The following is a 16,608-nucleotide window of genomic DNA, read 5'->3' on the forward strand; positions in this document are numbered from 1 at the left end:
AGGAAGGACACCAAATAGTTGTCAGGGGACATTATTTAAGTTATATATGGCTTATAACTTCTAGTCACTGATTTTATACACTTTAACACCTTAATGTCACATACTCAAAGACTTTTGCACAATGTTGCAAAAAAAAAAAAAAAAACAAAAAAAAAAAACAGACCTTGTCGTGGTTTCTAAAGTGCTAAAATATTTCAGGTATGTATATTTACACTACTGGAAGTGAAATTAAATTTAGAAGGAGCAGTATCTGCACAGGGAAACAGGACAAACCATTTAACGATTGCTGACTATTCACAAAAATACGCAGATGCATCCAAAAAACTACTACTATAGAAATATTGCTTTTGAATAAGGCACTCCTGGGATACTTATTTTATTTGAATTGATTCTGAGATGTATTTTAAACCCAGGGCTGAATCCGTCTCATCTCCTCTACCTAATTTTGCCCAGCTGGCTCTTGGCTCTGGACAGAGGCTGCAGAGCGATGAAGTCATCACCTATCGCCACACGGTTGGAATACATCTACGCCAGGAGAATACACAGAGAGGATAGGAGGAAGAACACACACACACACACACACACACACACTCAAACAGGTTAGATGTCAAGCTCTCATACACACACACAATTTATACTGTACCCACTTTCAGAATCACACACACATACACACAAAGACAAAACAAGACATAGGTTAGCAGAAGCAACAAACACCAAGTAGGATTGGAAAGGCAGTTATTTTTTTCAAACAAGATGAGAGTTTTATGAAAGCCCATTTCTGTCAATATGATGACAAAAAATAGAAAAAGATCCTGTAGGTCAATAAAATGAAAAACTTTACTCAAATAATGACTTAGTATCCTAAAAATAATAAGTCATTATTTGGAGATAAGTTAAGTCATTTTGAGAACGTTCTTCTGACTGTTCAGGTAACTGCAATGTTATAACACTGCGCTAATGACAAGCCAACTAAAGATAAAGGCAAGCAACTGCCAGTACTGCTATGTTCATGTTTTTTCGTTTTTTCATGGGAGCGCTATGTACTTACACTTGGTTTGGGCAGTATCACAGTATTAGAGTGTACTAGGGTATTTAAAAATCTTAATGGTGCAATTTTCATTACTGTCATATACTGTATACCACAGTAATATAAGGTATGACAAAACAAGATACCTCCCAAGCCTAATTTACAATACGCTACAAATCCCAGCAGCATGATGAGGCATTGAGCGTCTTTTCTGTGCTGAGTGCTGCACATCTGCAATTTTTTCTCTGACTGTCAAGAGCTGCAAAATATTCAGCTTTGGGTAAAATGCTGCAGCTGCTCGTCACTGTCTCTTTTTACCCAGTTGTCCAATGACAGTGAAGGAGGGGTGGACAAATACCACAAAGACAAATTGTGACATTGCTGAACAACAACAATGAAGGAGAAATTAATGCTGAACCTACAGAGACCGGCAGGTAGCTCCTCTCCCTACGTGCTTCGACCTTCCCTTCATCCAAAGCAAGAAGGTTCTCTGCCATGCCAACATTTTTACTTCCACAAAATCATAACAACAGATGCAGCGAAAGTGTCTCAGCTGAAAAAACGCAACTGTGTCTCATTGCCCTCCTGTGCTCTGCATTTAACAATGAACAAGTATTTGATGTGTTTAAAAACTGTGTCATCTTTGTCATTAGAAAGCAACAATATACCTAATAATAGCTTGATAATAAAGCTTATTAACAAAGCACTAAAAACAAGATAAAGTCACAAAAAAACAACAGAAAATGGTGGTAATACCTCATATTGACCAATTGAGCAACACATAATCACTGCAGGGGAAATGCCTTCACTGCAATAGCCCTAAAATAGAGATACTAACACATTTTAGGATACTAGCTCATCATTTTGCAATACTAAGTCATTATTCTATGATTATAATTCAGTATTTTGAGAAACTAGGTGATTATTTTGAGAACATTTGTTATTATAATGACTCACAGGATCTTTGTTATTGTATTGGCAGAAATGGGCTTCCACAGTGTTTTGAAAGGAAGAAGAAATAAGCTAGAACCTAAACATTCTCCAGCTGGACGAATCAATACAAACACAGCGTGGGTCTGCTGAGAGGTGACCATGTGCACTGTGTGTTTATCTACACTGTGTGTACTGGATGAGAAAGTAATGTAGTGTATGTGTGTGTGTGCAACCGAACACCATGCTGTTCATGTAAAGAAGTCAGTAACTCATAACCACAGAGGCTGAGAAAATAATAAACTGTTTAAACAATGGGACACAAACACAACATTTTCTGTCTGAGTCTAGAATTTTAGTTACCTTGACATTTTACTTTATTTTCTTCCTCCAGGCTCTCATCACAGGAAATATTATTTCCATTATTGTGATACAAGTAGAAGTATTAAATCTCTCACTGCCAGACAGTTTAACTACTGGGATGTGTCTGGCCTTCCCTGTGCCATTTCAATACTTTTAAAAATGACAGAAAATGCCTTTTAGCACTGTTCACCTAAAACAATTGGCATGATTAGCTTACAGTTGTGGTAATGAACTAGTTAATATCCAATCAGTTCCACTGATTTAAATAAATATACTTTTTGATTTCACTGGAACATTTGTCAAATGATTAATTTCTTTATGAGATTATGCAGAAAGTTTGTTCTCCATACCTGATCTTATACTCTGTCAGACTTCTTTCAGCCTTCTTTGAATCATGATTTAATCTCAACAAAAAGGATGTAATCTTGGCTTCAGACACTAAATCGCAGTTTATCTAAAACAATGGAAGTTACAGTCTACTCACACATTCAAGATTACCAACTCTAAACTATTTACAGTAGAGACATGCAAAGATAACTGGGGTGCAGAACAAAACATCTGTCGTTTCCAGAGTAGCTATGGCAGAGTGGATGCCTTGGAGAAATACAGAAAAGTTTTTTACTTAAAAACTATTGAAACAGTGAGTTCAGAACTGCTGTGACAAAGAGTGAATTCTTGGAGTCAGGCCAGCAGGGTGCTGGGCATGTGAAACCTCTGGGAAATAAACAGAAAAATGCTGGATGAGCCTCTTTAAATCCCAGCCAATTTGAAATAAAACCTCTGCTTTGTACTAAGTGTAATCCACTTGACAGGAGTGGCTGGGCTTCTTTACAAAGGTTCCCAGACGACAAAAGGTAAAAGTCTTTTTACTTTCTGCCCCTCCTCCCCATGTTACCTGACTCTTCTGTGTGCTGGTGGGCTGCAGGTGCCGGTAGAAGACCTTCTTCAACACATCAGGAAAGAGGCAAGTTATAACGATAATGATGATGGCGAACCACGCAGAACCGCTGGACAGCAGCTGTACGAATACAAAGTACATGTCCTGGGTGTGGAGGAACGGCCTAGAGGGGAGTGCAAGGGGCACAATGATTACATATTGCAAAAGAAGGAAAAAGATTTTTAAGACCATTTTTTAATGCTTCTCATTAGTAGTGGAAAGCATCAATAAGCAGCCTGGCTCGTCTCACTTTGCCCTCATCACTATAAATTTAGCTTTTACTGGCAGTTGGAGTCACGCTCTTAGAATTATTTAATTATTCCCAGACACCACAGAAATTAACGATCTGAGCAGATGTCACACCACAAATATCAATTACAGCCCAATATCATCAGGATGGCTCCCACTAGGCTATGAGTTGGCTGGACTGAGTTAAGTGGTTAAGACTGATCTGATCAATCAAACACACTCCTGGATAATCACTGCACATTCTAACAAAGCCTCAGTGATTATCTACTAAGTGACAAAAACAGTGAATCTGGTGTAAGTAGCCTGTTCCATCTAGAGCCTCAGCGTCAGGCTAATTCTCTGCTAAGTATGTGCACAATTTGTACACCTCTCTTAGTGTAGGTAAATCTCTTTCAACAGGAATTTTAGGGAAGGGAAAATATTCCTTTCATATTGAATATTATCTAAAGTAAAGAAGAGCTTAAATCACTCTACTGCAGTCTGCAGAAAAGTCTTCAGAGAGCCAGACAAAAGTATGTGATTACAATATACAGAGTGAAATATACAGAATATGACAATCTCTCAAAGTGCTAACAGTCTTTTGGTCCATTTATCTTCAGATTTAAAATAAAGATTAGTATATTGTCTTCTTGGTTGAGGCAATTTAAGTTATTTGGAACTCCATGCACAAAAAATATGAGCTCAGAGGACACACAGTAGTCACAGTCACAGTAGACGTATGTCCTATTATGTACTCTATTGTACACTTACGTCCATTTTCCATCATTAACTATCAAAGTAGTCATTTATTACCAACATGAAAGGATGTGGAACAATGTAAATGTGACAATGTTACACTTTAAATTTCATTTTGTTTTTCTTTTGCAAGACAGTCACGGTATTCAACCACTACAATGTATTCTGTGTTATGCATTTTCCCAATGTAGGGATTATTTAAGAGATGTTATGACAGGCCTCCACATTAGTTAAAACATAGAGACCATGTTAAACCAAAGCAACATCCTGTATAACCTTTATAAGGATCTCTTCTTACCAGATGATGCCTCCATAAAAGAGAGAGAAGATGAAGTAGAAGGCAATCGAACCCCACGTCACAAAATGGTTCATCCACGTCCAGAAATGAGTCTCCAAAGCAAGCTGTTATTACACGCATACACAAACACACACAGGAGGGAGAGGAGAAGAAAGCTAGGTGTAAAACACTGATAAAAGGGACACATAGGGCATCAATAAACCACAGCAATCTGCCTCTGTGCTGTGAATGAGACCTTGACCTCAACCTGTGACAAATTCGTTTCTCTTAATGGCCACTGACATCACTGTCTTACTTCACAACATGCTGTATTTCATATCAAGACTGTGGCAATACATGTGTGTCCCTGTGGACTTGAATATGCTACACAGCTCTGAGCTAATACACATAGTAACTTTCTTCTTAAAGCTGCATTCAGCCGTCTGTGACTGGGAGAGGGCACAAAGTCTCAAAAACAAACTCTCAGAATACATTTATGTCACACAATTAGCTCACTCAATTTGTTATGGGAAGCAAATATTTAATTGGCTTTGACGCTGAATTTGGTTGACTGACCCCAGTGTGTAATACTTGCTCTTCAGCATGCAATATACTTGAGTTTTTTCACAAAATATATTTTTCCTTGCTGTTTTGTGCAGAGCAGGTATCTTACATTGAGTTTTCTAAAATGGCTGCGATGACACAAACCAAACACTGCCTACACTAACGTCACACTTTCACTACATAAGAATAAGACTATACATATTTACAGCTCAATATAACAGAAAGTATACGATTATAGCAACATCAGACATGAAAGAAACACAATATGAGTTAAAAAGTTGCAAGAAATAGAGTAACACTGATGGATGTCATTGTAAGAAATTAAGCAGGCTCCTTTGTTGTTACATCATAAGATTGGGTGTAATTTACCTTTAATGTGACTGTGATGACCATGACAGTAAAGACCAGCGTTCCAAATGTCCAGTTCCCAAACATCTTTAAAACAGACATTAAAATGTTAATTTAGCTGCTAACAGCACCACAACAATATAACTGACAAATAAAGGCTATATTTACATGCATGAGCCCAGGTGCTAACAATATAACAATATGGTAAGATCACTGTATGGTGGACCTGTTTATATGTAACTTTGATATCGTCTTTAATTGCTTCTTCCTATTGTCAGAAAAGAACTAATGAACACAGCATTACTCCTCCTTGACTCAGCACCATTACGTTAGTACTCAGCTGCAAATTATTCAAATGTAAGTCTGGCGTTTTCTTGGCATTTCACTGCAATAAATAATGGATGCCAAAAACACCAGTCACAGTTGTTTTACTTGATATTTACTGATTATGTTGCTGGGAAATTATAAATTGTTCAAGTCAAACCACAACTCTGGGGGAAAGTTGGGAGTCAGGTGAGACAAGAGGAGCAGTGTTGTGCTTCTGTTGTGTAATGGAGAGAAAAGACCCCGGCCTCAGTTAACAAGTTGAGCGGTTATACGACACCTATAATGAGGCCTTGCCCTCCGACTGTGTAACTGGGGGGGGGGGGGGGGGGGGGATCGTTTTGTTGTGAGCCAATTCAGGACCCTGCTGGAGTTTGAACACTCAAAAACTAATAGTGAGGGAAACAAGTATCCACAAAAACATTCAGGGGCAGACAAAATGTCTCGGCTCCTCACAGAAATATTGTTCAAGTTCTAGTTTACTTATACCTACATTCAAAAAACAGTCTGATACACACTGCTCTGAAGACCCACTGTGCTGATAAAATCATTTGTCTTTTTATGATCTACTTCAGTAGGCCATCTTCAGCTATGGCCTCTTTAACCATCATCACCTTTCAACATATTAGTGACAGGACTGATGACACTTCTGATAAACCTTGCAACTTGTCCAGGTTGATCATAATCAAAGTACTGACTGACCCTTGTTATTCCAACACAAATATCTGAAATGATGATTAAGCTAGCAGACGCAGCACAGTGGGAAACAAATTCTCTGCCGGCCTAAGAGACAAATCTTTTGTATATAACTGCACAAGACGGGCATAGATTAGAAGCCTGTGTGATATATGAATAGGTAATGTTAAATCTATGTGGATTTACATTTCTGTTACAGTCTGTAAGTGTGTAACAGACAATAAATTGAAATTGGAATTAATGCATTTTTCACCGGAGGGTTCAGATACTGTACTCAAGCAAGAGACATGGAACTGAGAGCTAAAGGCACAATTAACTTCAAGTGAAAATGAAGGAATCAAAAATGAACAATTTACCAGAATCATCAGTGATCAATGAGCCACTGCATGTTTTATATCTGCCATCAAACTGCTCATTTCAAGAGGTAAATAAACCTGTGCTGTTTTGTGTTACAGCATAGTACAGGATAGCACTCACATGTAATCGACATATATAAACACACTGCAGAGCACAGGTATGAAAATTCATCTTTTTCTACATCAACAACAGCAGGACAAAAATATGTTTACGAATCCTCCTGATAGTCCTCTCATTTACCCCCCAAGGAGACATGCATTCAACTGTAGAGCAGACTCTTACCAGCTGCCTGTTAGCTCGCAAGATCTGAAGACATGCACAGCGTGAAGGCAGAAGGGAAAAAGGAGAAATCAACAAAAGAAAGAAGAAAAAGACAAGCGAGAGAGAGCAAAAAGATTGAGTGCTTTCTGAAATACCAAAATTCAAACAGAGAAACAGATGGCAAAGATATGCAGCAGGGGAGAAAGCAGAAGGAAACAGACTTGGTGAGGAACCAGAGACACTGAAGACAACGATAAGACAAAAAGGTAGAAGTACTACAATTTATTCATCAACAGGTAAATGACGCACGCACATGCCGGCACAGTCATAGAGACACACAGACCGAACAAAAGGCTGTTAAACATCAAGACAGAATGAGGAGGAGACACTTAAGAAAAGAGCAAGATTAAGGGAAGGACTGATGAAAGAAAGACCAGCCAGAAACCAGCCCCATTAGTAACAACAACTCATCATAACATGCATACATTTTTTGTAACATAACATCTATTTCTTAAAGCGACATTTTCCTAATATGGTTTGGAAATCCACTCAGCGGGCCAATTTCTTTTCTAGGGATTTCACGGTAAACATTCAGTACATCAAACACACACGCGCGCGCGCACACACACAAGTACACACCTGTCCATTGCCCATAAGTGTGGTGTCTTCTCCCATCAGTATGTAGGATCCAAAGAAGAAGACGAAGGCGTGACAGAAGCCCAACAGAGTCCAGTACAGGAACGTTCGGAAAGACAGCAGAGAGTTCTTGCTGATGTCCCTGTGGAATACAAACATTTTTTTTTTTCAAATTCTCTAGAGGATACACTGTATCTATGCACACAGTCATGTTTCACTGTGATGAATAAGTTAATAGCTGGTAATTTACAGGGTGATTCAAGCAAAAATGTTTAATGAATTATAGAGCAAATAGTATGTAAATGGTAACAAACTCAAACTATTTTTGCTTAATCTTTCTTAAAATGTTACAGAAAAATCCTAGTAGCTGTCTTTTGGTAAACCACAGCAAAGTTTTTTTTATTTTCTTCATGAATTTATTGCATTTTCTTTAAATATATGAAAGCTGACAAAATGCAGCTTCCCACAAACAGTTAATGCTAAACTTACCTGTACAGGCCAGGTTTGTTCTGCAGCACGTGTGGATGGACCAGCTGTTCAAACAAACTGTACACTAGAATGGGCAACGACGTGAAGCAGATGTTGTACAGTGTCAGATAAACACTGTCATACAGAGTCTGCAATGGACAGAGACAGCATTTCACTTAACACCAACCTATTAGCTGAAACAGATATACGCAAGTTATTTATCTTAAACAAAGCAGACTGAGAGCTTAATCACTGTCAGATACACAGGGGAAAAAAGCAAGTAAACTAACCTCACTTGAGACATATTAAAGACATACTACAGTTTAAACCTGGCATATCCTCCCTCTGTATCTTCACACTGCATACAGTCTAATATCTTACAAATAATTTCCTAGGGCTGATACACTGCTTTGCCAAGGAACAAAGTCATAACCTTAACAACAGACTAAAGCTTTTGGAACAGAGTTAATGCTAATAACAGTTTGATATATCATTTAACGCAAGTTCTATGTTGCACATATATTTGAAGAATTTAAATTCACTTTGTGAGATCCACTGCTTAAATGTACCAACTTTTAATTAGTCTCGACTTTAGAGCCTTTTGAAACTTAGAAATGATCGCATTACATTAAAAAAGAAAATCAAACTTGATATCAAACTGCCTCATCCTGAGATGAGTTTTGAAAAGAAACCTTGGGTGTAGTTAAGAATGCATTCTGTGAAGTCAATGAGAGACGGTGCAACATTAAAACCACAAACAGATCTGCAATGGCATATGAGAGAGTGGAGAGATGGAGAGATAAAGAGACTTACTTGTTGTGAAAACAGACAGAAGAATTGGTATAAAAACTGGGGCGTGATAAAACACACATTCTAGAAAAGACAGAGTAAAGAAGCGAAACATTACAAACATTGCAGTGAGAGGAGACATGGCAGAACACAGTCGTGTTGCTCAAAGAATTAATTCAAATCAAGAAATTGAGATGAGTGAGTCCAGTGTTCTGAAATTGCTATATATCTTTATTTATATAGCACTTTCCAAAACACTGGATCATCATAGATATTCATAAAAGTGTGTGCAGATAAAGTTACTTACCTTGTAGAAAAAGTACTGTACAAGCGTAGCTATTCGAATGTAGTAGAAGTGACCGTGGACCAGCAGAAGTTTAGCCAGGAACTTAAACCTGGCAATTGCATAGTCACTGTTTCTCACGGCCTGACGACCCTCCTTCCCCATGATACCTACATATTCACACACACATATTAATTGGAGGACACTCTGCAGAATATAATTTAAGACTTTGAAACTATATTGTGTGCATGTGTATGTGCATAAACAATGAGTCTTACCTATGCCTACATGAGCTTCCTGTATCATACTGACATCATTGGCTCCATCACCAATAGCTAGGGTGATGGGTTTCTCCGGAGAGGTTTTTAAAAGACGCACAACCTGAACAAAACAAAGTAACATTGACATCTGGGCATGAGGGTAATGTATTTGGGTGAGTGTGTGTGGCAGAGGGCTGGTACCTTTGCTTTCTGGAGCGGGGCCATGCGGCAGCACAACACAGCTGAACAGTTTTTACACACTTCCATGAAGAGCTTCTCGTGTTCCCTCAATGCTAATGACAGACTGGCCCCATCCACGACTAACCCATGCTGTATGACGTGGTCCTCCTTTATCCTGGACAAATGGAAGAGAGAGAGAGAGAGTTACAGAAAAGAACAGAATATGAGAGGAGATGAACAAGGAGAGGGAAAAAAAGAACCTCTAGCAACTTATACAACCTAATGCCCTATTAGATATTACTGTTAGTCCATTCACCAGCACATTATCTTGTTACATAGATGTTTTGTTTATTACCCATTTGCCACTGACACATTTTCCTTTTATCTAGTGAGTCTGTATTTTAAAGATTCACCACTTAGGAGTACTTTTGAGCTCCAACAGCCTCGGCCTGTTTTTGTTGATGATGCATATGTTGTAGGACCCAAAAATAGAATTTAAATATTCAGGTTTAGACCTAGGCTACACTATATTGGAAACAAGCATATAAACAAACACCTTACTTTGAACTCAGGAAGAAAACTTTTTCTCTCACCTCCATGGTGGATGAAGAATCCAAAAACAGAGAAAATTCATGACGAATTGGGAGTACAAGGGGGTGACGTTTAACAACAGCAAAACTATATCAAAACATCCATTTACTCTCACAAAACTTGTGCACATTATCAAAGTCTTATTTATCCAGTTGTAAGCTTAGTAGTCATATTTAAAACATTTCACATAGCAGTACACCTGGCTGATGGCATGTGTTTACACTCTGCCCCTACATTCCACTGAAATCCTGCTCACAAGTTTGTACAATGGCTATGAGGTCTGCTGTCACTCACTCACGTCAGTAGCTTCCAGGCCAGTGAACAAGCAGGGAGGTTGGATTTCTATTGAATGTACAAGCACAGACCGGAAGTACGCACTTGAGCAGGTGCACTTCTCGACTGAGACTGTATGCATGTTTTAAATATGGGAAGCACTGACTATATGACTACATAAATGAGACTTGGATTATATTGCATGAGTTGTGTGAGCATTTGTTAACAAATGTTTTGATATAGTTTTGCTGTTGCCCCCTTTTACTTTAATTCATTCACAATGGATTCTTCGCTCAATATTGAGGCAAGCAAGAAAAACAGACTTTTCTTCATGAATTCAGTGTAACATGACAATTGACAAAATTACAAAAAAAAAAATTTGTGGTAGTAGTAGTCCATTAATCTAATAGTTAAAGAGGCTCCAATGCTACCAGAATACAATGCTTCAAGATGCATTTTAATACACATTGTACATACTCCAGAGTCAAAAGTGAAATGACAAACACGCTCACCTTCTCGCCAGTCTGCGGAGCTGCTCAGCACATTCGTTATCAGAATGTTGCTGCAGAAGCTCTAAAATGTTCATGGTTCTGTGGAAGTGGCCACAGGACAGGCTGACGCTGACCGCCGTCTCATGTTTGTCCCCTGTCAGCACCCACACTTTGATCCCTGCCAGTCGCAGAGCCTCAATGGTCTCCTGGACTTTGTCTTGGAGTCTGAGAGAGACAAAAGAGAGAGAGAATATAAAACACATACTCATGTTACATGCACTGTTTATGCAAAGCTCCCAGTGATCCATATATATAATCACATTAGCAAAATCCCAAGGTAACATAAACCTAGAGAAAAATCTGTTTTAGACTTGTTGTGGGCGAGGTGATGAAGCTAGCTGGCATTTAAACCCAGGATTTTATTGCTGTTGTTGTAATGTGGTCAAGCCACAGAGGCCTGTTAGTAAACTACAGTGTCCATAATTCAATACAAAGATTTGGGAATTGGCGAGACCTCTACTTTCTAACAGCTATTTTTATTGGGCAGGTAAAGTCTGCAAGTGTGGAAAAACCTGTTCCAGAACAAACAAGCCAAATAAGAAAAACCTCACATTATTATTAAATAGGTAGTCATAGTTTGAGCAGACTTCTTCAACAGCAACACATGAAGCTAAAGGCTCTTAGCTCCAATAGTTACATGTTATCCACATCTGATGAGAGGAGGAAGAGGGTGAATACTAGCTCTGAAATTGGGCAGCACTGATTTTTTTTAAAGAATATTTATCCTATCTTAAACCGCAGTTAATATTTGTGATGAGGTTATTAGACAAAAAATATAGGATCCAATATTACCATGCCAGCAGCATTACACTATTCATATTAGGCTCAAAACACAGAAATTCTAGTCTCATCTTCCATAATAGAGGAGATCCTTTGATTGTGACCATGTGTGCCTGAGGAGGAATTCATTCCAGATACAGAAACAGAGCAGTAGAAAGAGAAGAGAGGGAGCAGAGAGATAAATGGAGAGGGAGAAGCGAGAGGCTTATGTGAGGAGCAGATGGTGAGTGGTTGCAAACACATATCAGCATTCATTTTCCAGAGAGGCTGAGTGAGGTGACGTCTCTCTCTCCCCTTGGAATATACATTGTTTGTTTGTCGAAGGTTCTCCCACCCACTGCATTTATCTGTCTGTTTCTGGCCATATGTTTCTTACTGTTTTAAAATGCCCCAGTTTTCCCTCAGATGTCCAACTATTTTTAATTCACATAGCTTTAATGATTATTAGTGAGGCTGTTTTTTTCTTTGCTTCTCTGGCTGCCAGCAGCTTCCATCTTTTTTTGTGGGTATGATTAAAAAGCAGATTTTCTAGTAACAGAACATTTCACAAGACAGAGAGCCTACAGTCATGCTCTGGCCCGCATGCTGACACACTTACAATGACTATGCAAATACTGATGTTCATCAGGTATGTCCCAATCTTAGTTTGGCGTGCTAGCATGCTAACTTTTGCTAATTAGCACTAAACACAAAGAGAAGCTGAAGCTAATGGGAATATCAGTCATTTGTTTTGCAAGTCTGGTCATAACCCAAAGTACTGGACACATTACATTTTTGAACTGATGATGGCACTAGATGAAAAGTCAGAGGATCACCACAGTCATAAAGGGATATCATCTGGGATCTTGACTGTTACCAAATTTCATGGCAATCAATCCCTTAGCTTTCAAGACATTTCACGAAAAGTCAACCTGATAGTGGCATTAGCTTTAAAGTCAGGAGATTACCCAAGTAAGCAGGCTAGTCCTCTGGGGACCATGACCACCTACAAAATATCATGACTATCCATCCAGTAGTTGGTGGACTGACCTACCTTCAAACAGCCATTGCCATTCATAAAGGCACTAGCATGGCTATAAATGCAGTGAAACATCAATGTAGAACCAAATTTCACAGATTGTTGTTAAAGCTAACCATGCAGAAATAAAACATATGCACAGTAACAATGGGTTATTTACTTGCTGCCCCTGGCAACACATGATTAAAAAACAAGCATGTTAGATAATTTCACATCATACTATATGTTGAGTATGTCTGTCATTGGGCATTTGAAGTAGCTTTCAGATGAAAGTCAATCACCTTTACCACTCAGTGGCTTGAATTTAATGCCAGCAGCCATACTGTACTCATTGGCCAGCAACTCAAGCCTTGCTTGCCTCTAATATAGGTGTACATGTACCACGTATATTAAACATGGCCAACACTGCATTGTGCTAAAGATTTCTGTTTGGAATGTACTGATAAACTGATGAGATTTCTACATGATGGCAAAGTTTTTAACATCATGGAATATGCATAAGAGGATAAGAACTGGATTTTAGGGGGGGGGGGGCAACACTATATATATTCAAATGTATTTGTTAATCTCCATACTTGTCCTCAACCCCCGTTGCTCCCAGCAGCTGCAGGTCCCTCTCAATGAAGCTGAAGGCCTCCTGCAGTCTCTCTTCCCTCTGCTGCAGCGCGGTGCGAGCAGCGTTCAGACGCCTGTCCACTTCAATGTACTCCTCCGGGCTGAAGTGGCGACACGCTACAACTAAGGTTCGCAAACCTTTCTACAATGGGAGGAGAAGAGTGGGTGATGGGTAGAGAAAGAACAGGAGACACAAGTCAGATATGAGAAATATGAAATGCAAATAAAAGAGGGGGAAGGAAAAAATGAAGAGGAAGATTTCATAATATAAAATGATAAATGCAAAAATGAGTTTGTGTACAGATGAAAACGTGAGTAAGTAAAAAAGATGAAAATAGGAGAAAGTGAAAGGAATGAAAGCAGAGAGAGAAAGAACAGAAAAACAAATTATCAAAGCTTGGCTTTAAATCACGGAACCAGCCTGAGGGGCAGACGACCACAAATCAACCCAGTCCAGAGCACTGACTCCTGGGTACTGACGTCCGATGACATGATGTGGGGGCCGGATATGTGCGTGCGTTTGTGTGCGTGCGTGTGTGGCTGTTGTGGTGCAACAGAGCCAAAAGTAATCACTTCAGTGCTGGGAAATGCCAGGCCTAGGCACACAGAGACACGCAATCCTGAACATATGGATCAAAAGGCATTTCAGCCCAGGAACTACAGATATTTGAAGGCTGCAATAGAAAGAAGAATTTTTCTGTGAAGAAATTCTCTGACGCAAGTGTGGTTTATCAAGTGAATTTAATGTGTCTAAAATGTCTGCTTGTCTGCCCTCCTTTATCTCAGGAAATTATGAATATTAATAATAATTAACTCACTGGACTGTGTCACAGGAAGATCATAACTCACCACAAAATACAGCACATTCAATCTAAAAGAATAAGATGTATGTTGATCAAGTGTAGCTAATATATCAGCAATGCCCTTGAGTCTGGATAGTCTACACATTCAGAGAAAATATACTGCAATAAATGGGATGTGATTTTGCCAACCACTACAACACTGAACAGATGTGATATGCAGTAATAATGAGAGAGAACCTAATGAGACAACAGACACATTTCAACAATGAAAAAAAGAAATGTATTTCTCACCAATGCAAACTCATCAACGTGTAGTCTTGTCTTTTCTATCTCTCCACTGGTAGTGAAAGGTAAGATGGCAGACTCTGCACCCTTGGTGAACAGCACTTGGCCTCCTTGAAAGTCAACATACAGACACAAAGTTTAATATACCTTGTGAAAATACCAGTACAACTAAAAAACAAACAAACAAACAAAAAAAAAAACAACTACATTTTTACACAAAATTTACACATGGAAAAACAAAAGCATATTCATTACCACTGCCTCAAGTCATCTGCAGTCTTCTGTTTGACCATACGATCAATTTGTCTTTTGTCAAGCATTCACTGTTAGTTGCTGCAGTCAATATTTTGTCAACAATGTTAAAAATACTGTGTGGTTTAAGGTGGAGTTACCTGAGGGAGTCTGCAGTATGACGCTCATCCTCCTGCGGTCAGCATCAAACTCTAACACATGGAGCAGTTTATATCTGAAAGAGCGCAGAGAGACACTTGTGTTTGTTCATGAACGACTCAAAGCACAGACATGACCATGTCTTTTTCAGAGGTAGTTCACACAGCCATTTTTCTGTCTGCAGTCCAAATGGCATGTTATCATTGAGGAGATTCAAAGGGTTAGACGTACTTCTCTGACTTGCCAAATGTTTTGATTTCCATGGTCTCCCCATTGCTGCAAGTGAAGGCCACTCCAATCCTGACGGAAAAAAAGAGCAGTTAAATCTAGAGGTCTTGACTGAAAGGACATTTTGACTGTGAAATATTTGGGGGAAAAAATTGGAGTTTGGGAACATTTTCAAGGTAATTAGACCTTTAAAAGATACAAAAATGTAACTTTTGGCCACAGCACTCCACCCAGGCTGTTCAGGGGCCAATTTTAATGACAAGTGCAAAGTGGTAGGTCTTGGGCACATGGACAGTGTGACAGTTTTCAAGTGCCACTGCTGCTTTGTTCATGTATGTGCAGCAGCGCAAAGGGTTTGGATGAGGTGGTACACTCAACCAGCAACAACACTGCTTTCACTGCTATATCACAATAAATCATAACAACAGCAGCTCAACAACTGGAGAGACACTTCTTCAGAAAATCATACTGCTGTCTGGATGGTGCAGAGTGGCACGACATGAACACAGGGACACATATTTGTGGCCAAAGGCAGACAGAGTGTGTTTTTTTAATCTGTACAATGATGATACAAATATTTAACAGAAAATGTTGTAGCCACTAATATGAACATATAATACCGTGCTAATTCAGTTCTAAATTCACTCCATATTATGTTGTAAATGACAACATAATTACATTGTTAACTGAATTTTTCATGCAGTATAAAACAGCTGTGAACAACATATACTGTGAGAATTGCTCATATTAATTTAAAGATAACTGCAGACTGCTTTACAAGCACTCCTGCTTTGTCCACATAAAACATTTTGACAGCAATTTTCTTCATTTACTGGATGGAGAATGATCAGTTATGATCAGTATTTAGTTTGCTCTTGATAAAATCAACAGACTAGCAGTGATGTGAAACCAACATAAGACGGCTATGGCTCAGGTGACAGAGCGGGCCGCCCTTTAAGCTGCTCGTGGTGGGCAGGCCAGCGTCTTGCATGGCAGCTCTGCCACTATTGGTGTATAAATGTGTGTTTGAATTGGTGAATGACAGGCAAATTGTAAAGTGCTTTGTCCAGTAAGTTAGAAAGGCACTGTATAAATGCAGTCCATTTAACATCCATTTACCATTTTGAGTTGTGTATTTCCAGCACAACGTCTAAGACCCAATTCCCACCAAAATAACAACAACTGGCTGTTCACTGCCTCATTCTCTCTGTTTGCACCTCTCCTCCCACCTGTACAGGCAAAGTGAATGTCAAGGAAAATACCAAACGAAGGGAGCACAGCTTGTGCTGGTCATTGAGCGGCCATAAAAATAGGGCCCTCAATCATTCATTCATCCTGCTATTAATCTTCCTCAGGGTCATGTAGGGATGGTGTTTACAGTTTTCAGCAT

At 39.1% G+C, this 16,608-nt stretch overlaps 1 protein-coding gene across 4 annotated transcripts in view; it reads right to left on the bottom strand.

Annotated features, from left to right (window-relative positions):
* atp11b (ATPase phospholipid transporting 11B) overlaps positions 1-16,608 on the bottom strand; it is a 60,050-nt gene that overhangs the window by 18,614 nt on the left and 24,828 nt on the right. For 2 of the 4 annotated variants that reach the window (XM_033620991.2, XM_078168994.1), the window contains exons 15-29: positions 15,222-15,290; positions 14,993-15,066; positions 14,607-14,710; positions 13,473-13,654; positions 11,061-11,264; positions 9,706-9,859; positions 9,523-9,625; positions 9,269-9,414; positions 8,986-9,045; positions 8,194-8,321; positions 7,708-7,846; positions 7,090-7,113; positions 5,452-5,517; positions 4,540-4,643; positions 3,216-3,381 (exon numbers count right to left, since the gene is read on the bottom strand). In XM_033620991.2, the coding sequence (XP_033476882.1) occupies positions 3,216-3,381; positions 4,540-4,643; positions 5,452-5,517; positions 7,090-7,113; positions 7,708-7,846; positions 8,194-8,321; positions 8,986-9,045; positions 9,269-9,414; positions 9,523-9,625; positions 9,706-9,859; positions 11,061-11,264; positions 13,473-13,654; positions 14,607-14,710; positions 14,993-15,066; positions 15,222-15,290 (1,723 nt within the window). Of the gene's footprint in view, positions 1-439; positions 526-3,215; positions 3,382-4,539; positions 4,644-5,451; positions 5,518-7,089; positions 7,114-7,707; positions 7,847-8,193; positions 8,322-8,985; positions 9,046-9,268; positions 9,415-9,522; positions 9,626-9,705; positions 9,860-11,060; positions 11,265-13,472; positions 13,655-14,606; positions 14,711-14,992; positions 15,067-15,221; positions 15,291-16,608 lie in introns of all 4 variants that reach the window. The other 2 variants (XM_033620994.2, XM_078168995.1) reach the window with 2 other exon arrangements.

Source organism: Epinephelus lanceolatus, chromosome 6 (assembly GCF_041903045.1).
Source record: "Epinephelus lanceolatus isolate andai-2023 chromosome 6, ASM4190304v1, whole genome shotgun sequence".
Taxonomy (NCBI): domain Eukaryota; kingdom Metazoa; phylum Chordata; class Actinopteri; order Perciformes; family Serranidae; genus Epinephelus; species Epinephelus lanceolatus.